The sequence below is a fragment of the Pyrus communis genome, chromosome 1 (genome assembly GCF_041283825.1).
Source record: "Pyrus communis isolate YQ-2024b chromosome 1, ASM4128382v1, whole genome shotgun sequence".
In the NCBI taxonomy this organism is placed as follows: Eukaryota; Viridiplantae; Streptophyta; class Magnoliopsida; order Rosales; family Rosaceae; genus Pyrus; species Pyrus communis.
This window is the reverse complement of record NC_142565.1, coordinates 9,726,218-9,744,831: the sequence shown is the minus strand read 5'-3', so window position 1 is coordinate 9,744,831 and position 18,614 is coordinate 9,726,218. Positions and strand designations below refer to the sequence as shown.

The 18,614-nt window shown below is 34.6% G+C and overlaps 1 protein-coding gene across 2 annotated transcripts; it reads left to right on the top strand.

The window, feature by feature from the left end:
• Positions 1–14,487: 14,487 nt before the first annotated feature.
• Positions 14,488–16,586, top strand: DAG2 (Dof-type zinc finger DNA-binding family protein). 2 transcript variants are annotated; one of them, XM_088696529.1, is made up of 2 exons: positions 14,488–14,621; positions 15,333–16,586. In XM_088696529.1, exon 2 carries the CDS (start codon positions 15,357–15,359, stop codon positions 16,167–16,169), a length of 813 nt encoding a protein of 270 aa, XP_088552655.1. In that variant the 5' UTR covers positions 14,488–14,621; positions 15,333–15,356; the 3' UTR covers positions 16,170–16,586. The 2 variants fall into 2 exon arrangements, with proteins under 2 accessions (XP_088552655.1, XP_068316654.2); XM_068460553.2 differs by having other exon boundaries at positions 14,502–14,719.
• The last annotated feature ends 2,028 nt before the right edge of the window (positions 16,587–18,614 follow it).

Below are 18,614 nucleotides of genomic sequence, written 5' to 3'. Positions count from 1 at the left end.
TTCTATGGGGCATATGGTCGTAGTATACAGACCATTCAGGATACGCTCCATCTTCTGTAGAATACGAATATGGCCATGTTCATATGAAGTTATGTACAGAAATTCAACTCCATTTTCTACATAGGTTTCAGCGTGGTAGTTATTATATCTAATGTCCTTGAAACTCAACAACGTTCTTGCGGAACGTGGAGAATAAAGTGCCTCATCAATGGCCAAAATTGTACCATTGGACAACCTTATACGTGTCTTACCATATCCTTCGATCAGGTTGGATGAGCCTGAGAGGGTTGTCAGAGGTGCATTCTTAGGTATGAAGTTAGTAAAATAGATGCGTTCACACAAAACTGTGTACGTGGTTACACTATTGGCCAGACAACTAACTTTCTCACTAGTTATACCTAGAATAAAAATTAATTTGAATTGATCACATGCATAAAAGTTCTAAAAACAAGTATCCATTCAAAATAATTTAAGTATTCAAGGATGGTAATTAATAAAAACTTAATATCCAAAAACAAATCATCAACAAATAATCCAAACATAAAGGAAAATTGTTCAAAAATTAAACAAAAAACAAGGGGGGTTCGGCCACTAGGTGGAATTCGGCCCCATTGTCTAAATTTCAATTGGAAAAATAGATTTTGTCTAAGATTCTAATCTTCCATAGGGGTGGTATCCTCTTGAAAGTCAAAAACCTCCATCTTGGTACTCTCCGGTTCATCCACTTGCACAAAGTTTGATTCAAACTTCTTACGATGAGAATGATATTCAGCTACAACCTTTTAGGGAGCTCGACAAACACGTGATCAATGGTCCTTGGAACCACAGCGACAGCATATGTCTGCATCTATGGTTTCAGGTGCTTTACCCTTATTCTTGAAGCTTGGGACTTTGGGAGCGAGGTTAGAGCACTTCTAGGCTCAGTTTCCTCCCTTAGATGGGTCTTGGCTCTGTTGACCTTAACAGGGTGGCTTCTAGCTTCAGGCACAACAGTTGCCCTAGTAGGTCAAGCTTGATGATTTTTCATCAACAGCTGATTCTGCTTTTCAGTGAGAGGTAAATCAGAGATCAAATTTGAGGACTCAGTGAACTTTTGAGCCCTATGTTGTTGTTGCAAGACAATATTAGCAGCAAAGAAAGTCGAATAGGTCTTCTCCAGGAGTTCCTTTTCGGTCAAGGTCTCGTTACAGAACTTAAGAAGTGATCGTATTAAAAAAACTTCATAATTATATTCATTCACAGACTTAAAGTCTTGGAAGTGCAAATGTTGCCAGTCATGTCTTGCTTCAAGCAAGAAGATGTCATTTTGGTGATCAAAGCAATCGAGAGTGCTCATGGATCCTCGTCAACAAGGTACTCGATTTGCAATGCATCATAAATATGTCTTCGGATGAAGATCATGGCAGTGGCTTTTCTCAGCTTCGCCAACTGGGTTGTCCATCTCATCTTCAATGGCAGGACGCAAATTCTTTGTAGTGAGGTGGAGCTTCACATCTTGGACCCACTTAAGGTAGTTCCTTCCAGAGACCTCCAAAGCGGTAAAGTCGAGTTTGTTCAAATTCAGCATGTTCCTATCACAAAATAAATGGACAAGATGTGATTAGTGTAATGGAGAAAAAAAAATATCAATCCATTCACATAGAAGTAGAACATTCAGGTTCTAATAGACATGTATTGGTTTAAATTCGCATGAAAAAATTTCGAGTTTTCATGGGTGATGTTTTTAAGGAAAAATTCAGGTTTTCAAATAAGGCATGTTGAACTTCAGGTTTGTATGTTCCTACAGCCAAACATAAATATATATATATATGTATATATATATATATATACACACACAAAAATATGCAATGAATAAATATGCAAATAGAATAAATATGCAAATAGAACTTCAGGTCTATAATTATAATTGAATTAATTATTTGGACTTCGGGCCAAATTTAAAGTGTGGATGAAAACAATTATAAAATCCAAATTGTCTAAAAAAATTAAACAATTAAGCTCGGGGCCCAAAATCTTAGGCCAAAACCCACGGGTGGGCTAAGCAGATTGAATCTATGCGGTCCAAGCCCAAAAAATGGGTTGGAATAGGCTAATCAGGCCAAGAAGGCTTCAGGCCCAAAATACCAAAGGCCCAAGATGGACGTGGATTAAGTGGAACGCGGTGCCGTGCACCGATTCTTCAGATGCAGGCTGTGATCTAATGCAACGTCGTGCACGAGGACACCAAAGCCACATGGACTGGTGTTGCAAATTGGGCCAAGCCATGGCAGTGGGCCCCTGAAGGCGAGCCCAGCAAAAAAACTTTATTTCTTTTCAGATTTGTACAGTTAGGCCGAGGTAATTGGGTTGCCCCAAGTGGCCATGGGTGTCCAAATAAACATCCCAACCACTACTGGGTTCATTTGCCGGAGATGGTGATCGATGCAGCCGCTTCAAGCGGCCATGTTTTGGGACAAAAACCTCAGGGGCGAGTTCGTTAGTTAACAGAGATCATGAATAAGAACGGAGATTGAGAAATCTCAACGTTTTGACCAAAACCTTACAAATTTGAATCGAAAAATTGAAAAATCTGATGAGATTTGAAGGAATCTCAGTTAATCTACATCGGTGGACAAGCTTCAGGCCGTCAGGATGGTGACCTAAGGTCAAGGTTAGGCTGTATGCCCACTTGTGAGGGATAACACGCCATGGAAGGCATCGGGTTTGTTTCTGGGTTTCAGAACAGGAGCCCATGGCTCCAATTTCATGGTCATGCGGCTAAGCTCAGCCACCCAGGCTGCAGGCCTGGGCTAGCGACTCGAGTTTTGCAACTCGGGTCATGAGTTCGAAGAACCCTAAAAATTTTTATTTTGTTTTTCAATTAATTCAAGGCATATATAATTTTAATGAACGAACATATATTTGATCCAATTCATGGCAATATCATATTCACATAATTCAACAATTATGGATATAATGCAAACACAATTTATGTAGAATCTAAAATTCGAAAAATGTAAAGTTGGATCATGCATTATGATGAATGTTCATACTATCAAGGCTACAAAAATATCGAGATAAAAACAATTGTTTTGGAAGAACCTGATTGCGTGATAATATTGGTGAACTGGTTTGATGCAGAAAGCTTCCAAATCAAATTCCTAAGCGCAGCGGTAAGAACGTGCTGATAACATGTTGTGGCCTATATTTAACTGATAAGGGAAGGGGTCGGCGGCACAAAGAGAAAATATAGAGAGAGATATGTTTGTAGGGTTGTGGTTGTGTAGAGGATGTGTGTTATTCCTCCTACGCAATGCCTTTATTTATAGTAATAAGAGAAAGACCTCCAAGGAATACAAGTTCTAATAGGGAAGAATAACTAGAATCGAATCTAATCTAGGATTTACATGATCACACTTAAACAAGAAGTTTATAACACTAGGATAATTTTAGGGAGACCAAATTTTTAAACCAAATGATGTGTTATTGATGATTGGATTATTACTTAAGTTTTGATTAACGTGTTTATTTTCTATTGATGACACATCATTTGGTTTAAAATTTTTGATCTCCCTAATATTATCCTTTTTTTTTTTTTTTTTTCAAACTTAAGCTTCGTTGATAAAAGAAAATATTAAAAGAGATAAAATTTAAAGAAAAGTTGCAAGTACACACAGAAGTCTAACCGAAGTACATGATGGCCTAATTAGACTCTGTTTATTAACACAAGTCTTTTCTTCCATGACCATCATGTACGGTGTACCTCATCAATCCACCAATCGAGTCAGTCGAATCGCAGTTAGCACCAACAAAACACAATAACCATAAAACAAAACCACATATACAAAGAAGCTCTAATTAAAAACAAATCTTAACCCTAACTTCACAACAACTAAGTTGCACAAAGAATACACAAATGTGGCTCATAAGCTAGGAAAACATGTTTTGCACACTGTTCTAAAAATTCCCCCTGGGCGCTAGGCGGCTATCCACCCCCCCCCCCCGACTAATGCCTAAGCGTTTGAAAATTAAGAAAGGGGGCCTAGACCTACTGACGCGCCCGTCTAGACCGCCTAGCTTGCCCAGACCAGCATAGGTTGTAACTCACTTAGACAGTAAATAAATAACTTTTATTTTGCATTTTATTTTTTCAATAAATTATAAGAGAAATATTTAAATGAACACACATTATATGTTTGTTCCCACGTTTTCATTATGTTCGAATAGCTCATAATAGATATGTCATTCTATTTTGTAGTTTATGATGAAATCATATATATTTTAAGTATAAACATACACTTATTTACAGGAAATATAATAAATTAAATTAAATCCGCCTAGTATGCCTAGGCGCCCGCCTAGCCGTCTAGGCGCTAGGCCTTGACCCACCGCCCGATTAGCGCCTAGCGTCTTTTAGAACCTTGGTTTTGCACATATTGTGATGTAGTAATTTTTGTTGAGACTTCTGGTTAGAATTTTCTTTATTGGAAGATCTATTTGTACTCCTTTGATTTCTTACAAAGATTTTCTAAAAAGGAGAGAATTTGAGCTAATTATTTATTATCTTTCGATAGTTCAGGGGATTGAACATATTTCAACTAGATCCAGATGCATGCATGTAACTGTACCTGAAAACATTGTGCACAAACTATTAACACATGCCATATTAAATCTTTGATTTATACGAATATAGAAATAATTAGGAAAGAAAAACTAGAACTTTGGTGGGAATCAAGAGGCCAAGAGTTGGCATTAACCTGAGGTCCTGAGTCATGTAACACATAAATAAAGAAATAATTAAAGAAGAAGAAAACCAATACTAGCTAGGGAATAAAATAAATTGGTTCGCAATAAAGATGACAAATTTCCTAAAAATGTTGTTGTTCTTTTTCACTCGACAGATACATAGACGGTGAAATGAAAAGAGAGAGAATCCTAACTCTTATTGCAAGTCACCGTCAGTTCCATTCCATGCTTTTCACGTTGCCACTAATTTAATTTATCCATCAACTCTGTCTTTGATGTTTGTTGTCACCTCCAACCACCAACCAAATCATCCAAATCTCCTTCTCCTGTTTGGAATGTAGTTCAAAATTATCCATGCATGAAAAATGACTCTACACATTTCTTATTTTCTATTGTTTTCCCCCTTTCTTTTATTAAGGAAAGGATGGTTTGTCTTTCTTCTTCTTTTGCATGATAGTCAATAGAAAAGATATGGCATCAAGCAACCTCTATACATACATACATACTTACATACATACATACATATACATACATACATACATATATATATATATATATCTAATTAGCTATAGGACCATCTTCATCACAAACAAAAAAGACAAAATTAAGGCAATTAGCATAAACATATATAGTATATATATACACACATATGCAGTTGGACAAGCTCTAGTTTACAAAATCAAAGGACTCACAATGGTCGACAATATACTCATACGATAATATCACATATTTTTAATGCTCTACGCAGTTGAGAGAGTCCAAACAAATAAAAGAACAAAAGGATGATTGCAAGAATAATTGTGTCATTTTCTACAAGATTTATCGTAATGAGAAATTTTTGTGTGTTTCAAGAACATGGTCTAGTATATCAAGTATTGTAATATAATTGGTTGAATTCTTTTTTTTAAGTTTTCAACCAATTATATTATTATACTTAAAATACTGAATTGTGTTTATCACGAAAAAAAAAATTTTGTGGGGCTTTGCTTGCAACGAGATTGTACTGAGTAACACTATAATCTAATCAAAATTCGTCACGTGACAAGTCTTAGATATTATCTTTTATTATTCTTTTATATTTAAAACTCTCGTAATTATATTTCCTATTAATTGATATACACCATAAGATTAATTTAAGATTTCATTTTCCTCTATTCTCCTCTGTCTTGGCCTTTTTCTTCCCAAATTTTCTCTGCCGGCTTCTTCCCCACTATGTGCCCTTCCTTCCTTCATAAGAATAATGGGTATGTATAAGAAGAAAAAAAAATGAAAAAGAGGAACATATATATATATGTATGTATGTATGTATATTCTAACACAGACTTCATGTTTAACAAAACTTGTCTGTTCCTCTTTTTCATTTATTTTTTTTTTTCCTCTTCTCATCTCTTTCATTTTTCTTCTCCAATTTTCTCTGCCGTGTGCAATCTTCTTCCCCCTCTTTGTTTCCTTTTTTCATAAGAATATGGGGCAAAAACAATTAAGTCATCTTCTCCAACTATCATGAAATGAAAAAAAAAAAAAAAAACTCCTAACACGTATGGGCAAAATTTCATTGCCCAGCAGCTCATCCTATAGCAAACTCTAAATACAAACTTGCAGACTACTCCATACTATTGAGTTGATCTCTTTTCACAATCTATTGGTTATCCTTCACTTTATTTGGTTGAAGTACAACTATTTTTACATATTGCCTAAATACGGTTCACCCTCTTATTTTCACAAGTGCAATCTATTTGCACTTGACAGCTTGATTATCCATCTTTAACATGATAGCAGAAGTGGGAAAGATAAGAAATTGAAGACTCCTACTACAAAACATAAACGTACCATAGGGAAAATTGGGAAGTAAAACAAGGGGGAGGGGGGGGGAAGAAAAAAATAAACATTAAATTAGTCTCATGGTGTATATTAATTAGTATAAAAAATAATATAAGAAATTTTTTTAGTACAATAATATGAGAATTTTATATATAAAGGAATGATAAAAGATAATATTTAAGACTTACCATGTGACAAGTTTTCATTGGATTATAGTGTGCAAAATCAAGTGGCAAGCAAAGTCCCACACAAATTTGTCTCATTCATCGAGCATTTAAAAATCTCTATATTGTAACATTCACTTCTGCTAAGTTCAATTATGCACGTGAATACGAGTGAGTTTTTTTTTTTTTTTTTTTTTTTTTTGAACAAACGATATTATCTACAATAAATGAAGATGGTGGACTTAACCTCACAATAAGTTATCACTAATGTGGTTCAAATTCACCCTTGACGATAATCAAACATAAAACCTATTACTTACAAGTTAAAAGAATAACATTAGATCGTAGTTGGTGAGTACGAGCTAAGTTCAATTATGCACGTGAATACGAGTGAGTTTTTTTTTTTTTTTTTGAACAAACGATATTATCTACAATAAATGAAGAGGGTGGACTTAACCTCACAATAAGTTATCACTAATGTGGTTCAAATTCACCCTTGACGATAATCAAACATAAAACCTATTACTTACAAGTTAAAAGAATAACATTAGATCGTAGTTGGTGAGTACGAGTGAGTTTTGACCATTAATAAAACGTTGTAGATATACATATATATATATATATATATATATATATATATATATTAAATCTTAACTGGTTTCCTAAATCTTAACTGGTTTCCTAAAATTTATATTTTCCTTGAACAAGAATTACCCAACCCGCGCATGTAAAAAAATGTAATTTATATTATCTTCTTTTTTTCTTTGATTTTTGAAATTGATTAGGATATGTTATTGATCCGATCCCCATCAATCAGTGACCTCCCATTTTCTACAAGGAAAGATAAACTTTAAAAGGCGTAAAATTAGGTTCATGTTAGAGCATCTTCAAAAGTACCAATTACTTTGACAAAAATAAATAAAAAATAAAAAAAATGTACCAATTACGAATTTTTTTAATTAATAGTAATTAAAACTAATTTAGCACCAAATTAACTTATGTATCTAAAAAAATCACTATAATATTTTGTTACTGTTATAAACTTTTTATTTAAGTATAATTATGTAAATCTTTGTTACTTTCCAATTAGGACTTGTATTTTTGGGAGGTGAATGATTTCTTCCCTCCTTTTTCCCTCCCTTATTACTATAAATAAAAGCACTACACGAATAACACATCTTCTACACAATCCTACAAACATCTCTCTTTATATTTTTTTTCTGTGCTGACGGCCCACTTTCCCTGTCAGTTAAATATAAGTCACAACAGTTATTTAAAAATTCAACCCCTTAATATTTTATTAATTTGACCAATTAAAAAAAAAAAAAAAAAAAACTACCGGTTCTACCAATTTCTAGAACCACTGGTTCTTCTCTCCCTTCCTTTCTCCCTCTCTCTTTCCTTTCCTTGCCTCGTCCTTTTTCACCTTCTTCCTTATAATCTCTCGATCTCTTTCTCCCTGATTCCCCATCACAGACGGCAGAGCGCCGCGCCAAATGAGTTCCAAATACGGTCTTGACAGACGACAACCCATTCCTCACCAACTCCGGCTTCGAGACCCATCCTCGCATAATTTCATCCCAGACCCGTGTAGCTGCATGCCCGTCATCGCTTCTACAATCACCCCACGGTAGCAAACATGCAGAAGGAGAGAGAAAACACTGAATTTATAACTTTTAATGTTTAGCGGTACTTTACTTTCTCTCTCCTCGTTACATCTATAGCTAGTCCCTGTTCATATCTAAAATTTCTGTTAAAGTAGTTAGGGCTGATTTGGTATTACCGTGCTTTGAAAAAAAACTGTTTCTGTTATTATGTGAGAATATGTTTATTTTTGTTGTTTCACGTTTTTAGTTCTTTTTAACCAAAAATTATGAAAATAAGCTATTTTTAAGTGTTTACCAAATATTTTTTTGAATTTAGCTTTTTTTGGTACTCACTTTTTATAAAAACACATCAGTACCAAACCAGTATATAGTCTGTTGGACTTAAGTTCTCGTTACATCTAGCTAGTCCCTGTCCATTGCTGAAATCTCCGTTAAAGTAGTTAGTCTGTCGGACTTAAGTTCTCGTTGCATCTAGCTAGTCCCTGTTCATCGCTGAAATTTCTATTATAGTAGTTAGTCTGTTGGACTTAGTGTTCGTTGGTTTTTGCTGCATTTTGATTTTTTGTTAAAGTAGTTAAACAAGCTCATTTAGCTAGTTTGTTAGAGATGCACTTTGATACAGTAGCTATAACACTATTCAAGCTCATAATTACATCTCATTCTAAAAACCGAAAGAAAGAAAGTGGGTTCCAATTCAATAATTATCTTTGACGCATTGTTGCTACACTTCAGAAATGCAAGTTTAAAAGAGGAACAACAAAAATAAGCTAATTCGACTTTGAAACAACGTACGTAAAGTATTAAAATATAGTCTTCATAAAATTGTTTTAGTCACGAAGTGTAAGTATTATGTAAAGAGACAAAGATATAGAGTCAAATATTAGACCTGATAATTTCTTACACAATCCGTTAACACGACACGAAAACGACACGAAAATAACGGGTTTCGGGTCAACACGATAACTAATCGGGTCACACGATAATAACCCGTTAATAACGGGTCCTTAACAGGTTTACATGAGAGTGACACGCGGGTAAACTGTTTCGACACAATAAGAAAAAAGTTATTTTTATGATTTTAATTTTTTTAAACTACTAAATAAACTTACTATAAAATACAATAAATGTAATGAATATGTATATTGTTTATTAATTATGTCACATCCTAGCCTGGACCCCCACCACATCCCGGGCTCGACTCCACCATAGCATGATATTGTCCGCTTTGGGCCCCAACCACACCCTCACGGTTTTGTTTCTGGGAACTCACACGAGAACTTCCCAGTGGGTCATCCATCCTAGGATTGCTCTCGCGCGAACTCACTTAACTTTGGAAGTAAATTACGTAGGGATGTGTTTTATGTAAATTATCTATTCTATTGGTAAGAACTTTGAGACGTGATTTGATAATTGTTCTAGGCGACATTGGTTCGTGATGTCTCGATATGCGTGCTAGGGAGCCGTAGCACGAACCTGAGGAGAGTGGATCTTTTTCTTTCTATCGTATATATATACATATGATTGATAATTCCACAAACGTTATTAAGTTGATTTATGCATATTACCCACTTGTAATTATTATGAATCCCTTGAGGCATAGTGCGAACTAAGAATGGTTTGATCCCTGTTTAGGGTACGTAGGCAGTCTAACGAGACGTTAGATTCAGCTATATAATAAATGAGACTAAATAATTGGGACAATAGCCTTGCTTGAGGAATTGAGCATTGTGAGGGACATTGGTGGAAAATGTGAGGTTTAACCTTATGTTTTGGTGAATAAATGTTGGTCATAAAACAAAGAGTGATAAAGCAAGAAAATTGAAGTAAGCAAAACGTAAGTAATGATAGTTAACTAAACTAGTGTCTAATCGGGCTTTTCACAGATAATTATTCCTGAAAGTAAATAGTTTGGGAGTAGGCATTATTAATTGTATATTTTTACGCCGTATTATATATTTTGGGAATACTATGAAATGCCTGATTCTTAGATTTGCATCATGGCATATTCTTATATATATTACCTGAACCTAATTATTGTGAATGTTTTGAAGTGCCAAATGACGCTGCGGACGCTCAGGTGAGATTCAGGTAAGTACACTTTGATGATGTTGATGGTAGTGAGTACGATTGTGTTGAGATATATTAAAGCTCATAAACCTGCACCCCGGTGTTAGTGCTCCCGCCCGTGGCCAGGGCCTAGCCTTCACGTGATCGTTCACCTCCCGCACCACACACTCACCTTGAATCCAAGGTAGATGCCAGCCTGTCGTACAAACCACATTAGGTGGTTCCGGCTCGTAGGTGACTTGTGATACTTCGCATAGCCTTCACGTGATCGTAGCACTTGAGCGTATTTATTTACACCCAGTCTGTCGTACATACCACTTTAGGTGGTTCCGACTCGTGTGCAGGATTTGGTAGATGAGCTATTGGCTAGCATGTTGATGAGCTATTGGCTAGCATATTGATGAGTTATTGAGCTATTGGCTAGTATGTTGTTGAGCTATTAGCTAGCATGTTGATGAGTTATTGGCTGGCATGTTATTGAGCTATTGACTAGCATTGATTGATGAGAGATGGATAAGTTGTACAGGTCACAATAGGTGACTCCGACTTATATGCTAATCATGATTGATGAGATATGTGATGAGATATGAATAAGTAGTACATGTCATTATAGGTGACTCCAACTTGCGTGCTAATATGGTTTATTAAGCACATGATTATTTATATTGCTAATGAGATGCTGAGTAGTATTATACTTCTGAGTTTACTGTTAGTATACTTTTGATTTCATACTTCTACGTAGTATGATTTGCTGGAAACTATTTGAGTTTTACGACGAGGGTTTACCACCTTTGATAATGGAAATGATTTTGAAAATCTTTGTTTTGACCACTCACACTTTCTATTTTTACCCCTCCAGGTTCTAATAGCATGGTTCCGTATCGACGAGAACATGTGGCACTCCCAATCCTGGTGGCTTATATTGATGGTATAATTATTATCTTTGTTCACCGTACTTGTCTTATGTTCTGTATCACATGTGAAATGGGTCTATACCCGCTCACCACGTAGTTGTGTATATAGGCACTTTTAAGTTTAAATTTATTCACACTTTACACATTATCACATTCTATGGCTTTGTCACCTTCCAGGTGTCGGCCAGCACAGCTCGATTCGAAGTCCTAGTGGACTTTCCGGGTCGGGGTGTGTCAATTATTATTCTATATAAATTTTAAAATTTAAGTTTTATTTATTTATGTATTTTTATAGTATATTATAGGCAAAGATTGAGATTAAAAATCATAAAACACATTAAAAATAAAAATATCAAATAATTTAAAAATACCAAACACATTTAAAAAATTATAATAATTACTTTACATGTGCGAAAAATATGAAAAAAAATATGCAAACGCTTGAATTTTAAAACCATACAAACTCTCATGAATATTATTTTTAAGGGAGTTCAAAATAAACAAAATTCATAATCATTAATGTATAAGTTTAAAAGATGTGAAAGCATAATAAACGTTCATAATTGCAACCTCAATGCTTAGATGACGGTTACATAGTCATTTAGATTTTTAAAACCCTCCAAATCTCATGAACAATGTTTTTTATTTGAGTGCAAAATTAATAATAATTATTGTAGAAGTCTGAAAAATGTAATCACTCGTAATGAAAAGTTTTACAACTTTCATGAAGGGGTGGGTCAACTCTGAAATTTAGTATATATATACTAATTTAGTATTATGTTTTACATTTTTTTGGGTCAAAGTATGTTTTTCATTTTCATTTTTATTGATTTAAAATATATTTTTCTTAACGGGTAACGGGTCGGATCATATTACCTGATAATATTAACGGGTTGATTTCGGGTCGGGTCATATTACCTGTTTACTTTAACGGGTATTACACGACACGACCCGTTTAACTATCGGGTATGACACGAAAACGACACGAACACGAGAAACACGACACGAATGTCAAGTCTAGCAAATATAAGAGGTACGTAGTTCACTTTAAGTTAGGCTATGTCCACAAAAGTAGAGAAGTTATCATTCGTATATAATACAAGGGTTCAAGCATAATCATCATTACTAAGTTCTAATAATGAATTAAGTAGAATAATGTCGTTAGGGTTTAATTGTAGGAGAATGGTCTCCTTTTATAGTTAAGGAGAGTCACATGCTTCCATCCGCAGTCAGTAAGGGATTTTAGGAGCTTTATTTGATGTTGACACGTGTCACGTTATGATTGGCCTCCTGTTTGAGAAAAACTCTTGTACTTCGGCATGGGTGTCTCAATACGGATCCTTCAATAGGTCCATGAAAGTATAAAGTTGACTGGTACTCAATAATCTCGATAATGATGAAATATATGATACAAACAAAACAAATATATCTCAAAATTTTAAATTCTCGATATATATTGTTTTGCTGAAATCAACAAAGAAAATTTGAGCATACGATCTTACTACTTTATTTATGGCCTGTATATCAACCTTATTACTACCGTGAAAGCAATTGTTAATTGATCAGCTATTGCCGATGATATCTTAGATTCGAACATCGTCTGACAGAAAGTATTATATCTTGTTGTATGAATGAACATTATTTACAGTACACTATTATGAAGTAAAAACTAAAAAGTAACGTATGAAACAAGAGACTATTTTTTATCGTTAGTGACACTAGACGTCAGCTTCTAACATAAGAATAGTGTACTATTTGAATACATACCAATTATTTGTACTATCAAGGTAGTACCTGGACAAAATATTAGTTTCAAGAGAGTTAATATTGTATAAAACACACTATACAAACCCTAGATGCGTGGTTCTGTTCATAAACCCTAGTTGAGGAGGCAGTGGGATATTAACTGCGGTTGGGTTGGACTGGACCTAATAGGAAGGAAAAGACTGAAGAGAGCGCCCATATGTGGCAATCTGAAATCTGAAAAAGCAAGAGGCAGTGGGAATTTGAGTCCTTTGGGGTTGGCTGTTTCGAACAAATTCAAATATCAGACTGCATGTCACCATCACGTAAAAGAAATGCCCACACCCACACCAAGACTTACTCTCTGTTATCATGTATTCAAATTTTCTTTTTCTACCGCGCACTAATTGGGTCCCGCTCATTGTCCCTTTTGTCGCCTATTGTCGGCTCTCCTAATCTTTCGTTCCTTCCTCTTTACTCTTTCAAAATTTTCATTTTCCATTTAATTAATTAGTCTCCAAAGTTGATAATTATCTGTTTAGCCAAGGAAGTTCATAATTATTTTACTTTAATTACTCAACTATGACTAATTGTTTTTTTGAATGAGAATATGCGGGTTTTATGAGCACCACTCGTCATATATCTCACTCTACTGCTCAGCTATAGGGTTTTTGAGCACCACTAAATCGACTTAACTAATAGAGGTTTAAATGATTAGTTTTATTCGATCAATTTATACATAGGGTAGTACTATTCATATTAGCTATTCACACACCCTTGTAAATTTTTGTCTATTAATCTTTTTTTAATTCATTTAACCTAACGGTCGGAAATTAAGAAGTATATGAAGGGTAAAAATAGGTATGTAGATAACATCACCCATACATAAATTAACTTTTGTCTACGTAATGAGAATATTTGATTGGTCTGAACCTCCATCAGATTTACGTAAAAAAAGATGCTTTATCAAAAAAGAAGAAGTTAATTTGTTCCTTTTTCTGTTTCTGAACAGGAAAAAGGTTGAGAAGAGTCGGCTTAATCATCTAAATTACTAGTGAATGCATCTGGTTCTTGGTAGGTAATTCTTCCCGGGGGACATTCTATAGGGATCAAAGTCGACTATGAGAAAAATCTTGACATATATATTTAATCATACTGGGGAGGTTTTAAGCAATTTAATTCAAAACTTTGGATGAACCAAAAGAACCTGTAATCTCTGTTCATGTATGTTCCTTTGAAAACATAAAAAAAGAGATGAAGAGCAAGAATCAAGACTTTGGCATTATGAGGTCAATAAAGAGAAACCCACTATCACTACGTACACTCATGATTCCACAAAAGATGAATAAAAACGAATTTTCTAAGCAAAACCAGACAAAAATCCCACATAGAATAACACAAACAGCACTAATGCAGTGACATTTTTGGGGGTATAGTCAAAACAAAGACATTTCTGTATTTTTCCCCTCATCGTCAGAGTCATAAAGTAAGCCAATGCATAAAGCAATAAGCGCACACACGATCTAAAAGACAATCTAAAACATTCTTTCTTCCACTAAGAGCAGCTGCAGACAAAGAAGGTGAACACTTTCTCCTTTTCTCTCTCTCTCTGAAGTCATCAGCTTCCTTTCTTCCCCTTTTCTTTTCTGAATTCATGGATACTGCTCAATGGCTGCAGGTGGGTGTGTTTATAATTTTTCATGTCATGTATTATTTTTTCCTTTCTTTAATGTATTAGTTCTATGAGCCCAAAATTTATTAATCTAGGTTAGATTCAAGGCCAAACATAGATCAAGCTCCTAAGTGTTTGAAACATATATATAATTACTGTGTGGGGTACTTTAATTCATAATTTCTTACTTCTAGCTATATATGAGACGATGTTCATCAAGGCAACTGAAAGTTTCATGATACTTGGATTTCTTTTATCCAAAGATAAAAGGTTATTTTGTTCTTTGTACATGAAAGCTCAACTTTTTTCTTTCTTTCACATGTGATAACCGATAAAGGAATTAAAAAGGCAGTACTTGTTGCTATTATTTTTAGTTTTTGTTTTTAATTTTTATTTATTTTTTCAATATGATTCTTCCCCAAGTACTAAAAAAGCTGATATAGGTAGCTACTTATTATGATGATCTATCTCTTTAATCTGTTTATTTAGATTTCTAGATCTGTGTGCATTTGTAGGATATATTGATCGTTTTGCTTAATTTTTCATTAGAATGAATTAGGGCTCTTAATTTTGATTTCTTTCTCTTAATATTGGGAGGTTGTGAATTAATTATAATTAGGGAAGTGGAGAACCGGAGAAGCCCATGGAAGATCATGATATGGGATCCAATGGATGCACAAGGTCAGTGTTGGAGAAAAGGGCAAGACCTCAAGAGCAATTGAATTGTCCAAGGTGCAATTCAACCAACACCAAGTTTTGTTACTACAACAACTACAGCCTCACTCAACCAAGGTACTTTTGCAAGACATGCAGAAGGTATTGGACTGAAGGTGGAACTCTCAGAAATGTCCCAGTTGGAGGAGGTTCAAGGAAGAACAAGAAATCCACATCCTCATCGGTATCGTCAAAGATTACTATTCCTGATCTTAACCCACCAACAACTCTTTCACACTTTTCATCATCTCACCAAAACCCTAGGGTTACCCATGAAGGCCAAGATCTTAACCTAGGTTTTAATGCTATAGATGCACATTACCATGGTACTACAATGGAAAACAACAATAGTACTAATTCCTCATCAGCTCCCAATCTTTCAGCTATGGAGCTTCTTAGGACTGGCATTGCTTCTAGAGGTGTGAATTCATACATGCCAACACAGAATATGCCCGATCATCATTCAAACACACTCTATCCACCATCATCAGCTGGGTTCTCACTACAAGAATACAAACCAACAAACCTTGGTTTTTGTGTTGATGGGCTTGGAAATAGGTATGGGGGGGATGATCATGAGAATGTTAATGGTGGAAGGATCTTGTTTCCATTTGGGGATCATCATTTGAAACAGATTTCAAGCACTGCAGGTCATCATGAAGTACTTGATCATCATCAGAACAAGGGGCAAGGGAATCCAACTGGGTATTGGAATGGTTTATTAGGTGGAGGCTCATGGTGATGATTAAACAAGTGAAGGATCAGAAGAGGGAAAAGACAAGAAGAAAGAAAGAAAGTGTATTTTTCACTTTTAATTTCTTCCTCCTTTTTTTTTTTTTTTTTTTTTTTTTTTTTTTAATTTGCCATTTAAAAGTTGGGTTACTTATTTGAAGTTGTTCAGAACTAACATATAGGATTAAATGTGTTTCTAATTATATATATATATATATATTCCTCTCTTTTCTTACTTTGGATTGGCTTTCTACAAGAGGGTTTTGTAAATTCAGTACTTGATACTGAGTAGGGGATGGAAGAATAAATGAATGTAAGGCTCTTGGAAACATGACATGCATTCATGCATTCTTCCATCAAATCGAGCACATGCATTTGATGCACTTGTTGTATGATTTTATAGACTTGTTGATCTCTTGTTTGCTCACTTGTTTCCCCTTTTGTCTATGGACTAAATTGAATTAAAAAAAATTCTTTTCACATTTGCTTGAGGTTGTTTTTGTTACGTGATAATGTTGAATAGTTTACTCAATTCTCCACCACTCTATAAAAATTTGTTTGAGGTTATTTTTGTCACGTGATAATAAATTGATTAGTATTATGTACCGAGCTCTTTTTATAAAAATTTGTTTGTCACGTAACAATGTGGACATAAATGTGTCCAAAATCAAGAATATTTCTTAAACACATACTATGTTCTAAACGGATTGGTCTATTTCGTGAGGAGCAGGAGCAACTCCACACATATTTTTCTCCATGCACACAAGAATAAGGTAGGTATGAGGTGCCAAGGTTGACGTCTTATCTTTTAACACAACTGAGATTCTTCCAGCTATGAAAGCATTTCGTTAGATAACAAATTAAAATGATGAAGGCCAACCTTTAATATTACCTTTAAAGCAAACAAATAATAAATCAATATTATTCTATTAACAATTAAACTCATTAATTTGATCCAATTCAATTATTACAGTATTAGAACCGATCGAGCACTTGTATAGTGGCGATAAACCCAATGCACATTCTTTTACACAGTATTATATATATGTTCTTACTTTAGGGTTTCGTAGACACAAGTCACACAACACCACCAAACTATTAAGCAATAAACTACAAAGATTAACAATTTTAAAATAATTACCTGCCTTAGCCAAAAGCAAACCTAATCAATTTGTTGACACACACACCTGGCCGCTGATCGGTTTTAGAAGACTCCTTCCATGAAAGATCATCATGACTTGCATGCCTTTCTATAAAAAAAACATTGATAAAACCAAAAGGAAAATCCCCACAAAGCCCACCCATCATCTCTTATATATTTTGGCTTTAGGGTACGCAAAATGGGACCTCTCAAACATTCCTTCTAGTTTAGTGGGTTCAGAAAAAGCGTGTCGATAAACTATTTTCTCCACCAACTCTCCGTCCATTTAGCATCTTAATTTGGTGTTTTCGTATGTTAACCGTACGTGTTGGGAATTAATTCTGTTTTAGGTAAATATTGTTGGTGTTACATATGATGCGAGTAAGAATATGTGATTAGTAAACTAATAAGTAGAGAAAGAAGGTTCACCACCCTATGACTCTAAGCTGATCACTGAAGTCAAACCCACTCACCCTAGCCAATGACCTAATTATGGTTTAAGGCATCTAAACCTCACTGATTTATATTTAGGCGCCCCTAGCTACTCTCCATTCTTTCAAGTGTCCACTAGCTTATCTAAATGGAGGTGCCATTTGTAACAACAACGATGGCTATATAGGCTGCCCAACCTAGATGCATCCACTACGCATTAGGAATTTAAGTGTGCATGATAGTTGATCTATTTTATTATGGAGTAGTGATTTTTCTTTTTATTTAATTGTAAGTAAGAAATTTAAATTCGGCGACCACGAGTGATAGGATTTTTACCACAAGCAAATAGGGTTAAAATCACTGAAAATACTTGCAAGAATACAAGGTAATTGTAGTATAATTGCTCATGCAAGGTCGTTGTCCACAAAGATTGTTTGATTAATTCATAATTAAATCAACTCTTAATTAACTATTGAAACAGATTTTTATCAAAGATTTAAGATTTTTGAGTTTGAAAATGTTGAATTAACAATTAGAGAACCTCGAAGTTAGAAAATAAAGGTAGCAAACATAAAAACGTTTTTTAATTAAAACAATTTAGGGAAAAACTAGGGTTAAGCCGTCACCGTTACAATCCTATGCAATTCTATCAATTACTTATAAATTTCCACATCCATGCTTTGAAGGTTAGGTTTTCCTAATGCATATTTTCCTTGTGATGTTCAAGCGAAAACGTATATCTAACATGCAATCCATCTGTGATGTTCAGATTAAATATAAACATGCAAGACTCATTAAACTTCGTGAAAACCTTTTGAAAAACCATGCAACCCTTAAGAGCGTGATGTTCGCCTTAAGTGAACTTACAATTACTAATCACAA

Coding starts and splice junctions, on each gene's coding strand:
- DAG2 (XM_068460553.2), top strand. CDS start 14,696: ATGGATACTGCTCAATGGCTGCAG. Junction 14,720..15,332: donor ATACTGCTCAATGGCTGCAG/GTGGGTGTGTTT, acceptor AATTATAATTAG/GGAAGTGGAGAACCGGAGAA.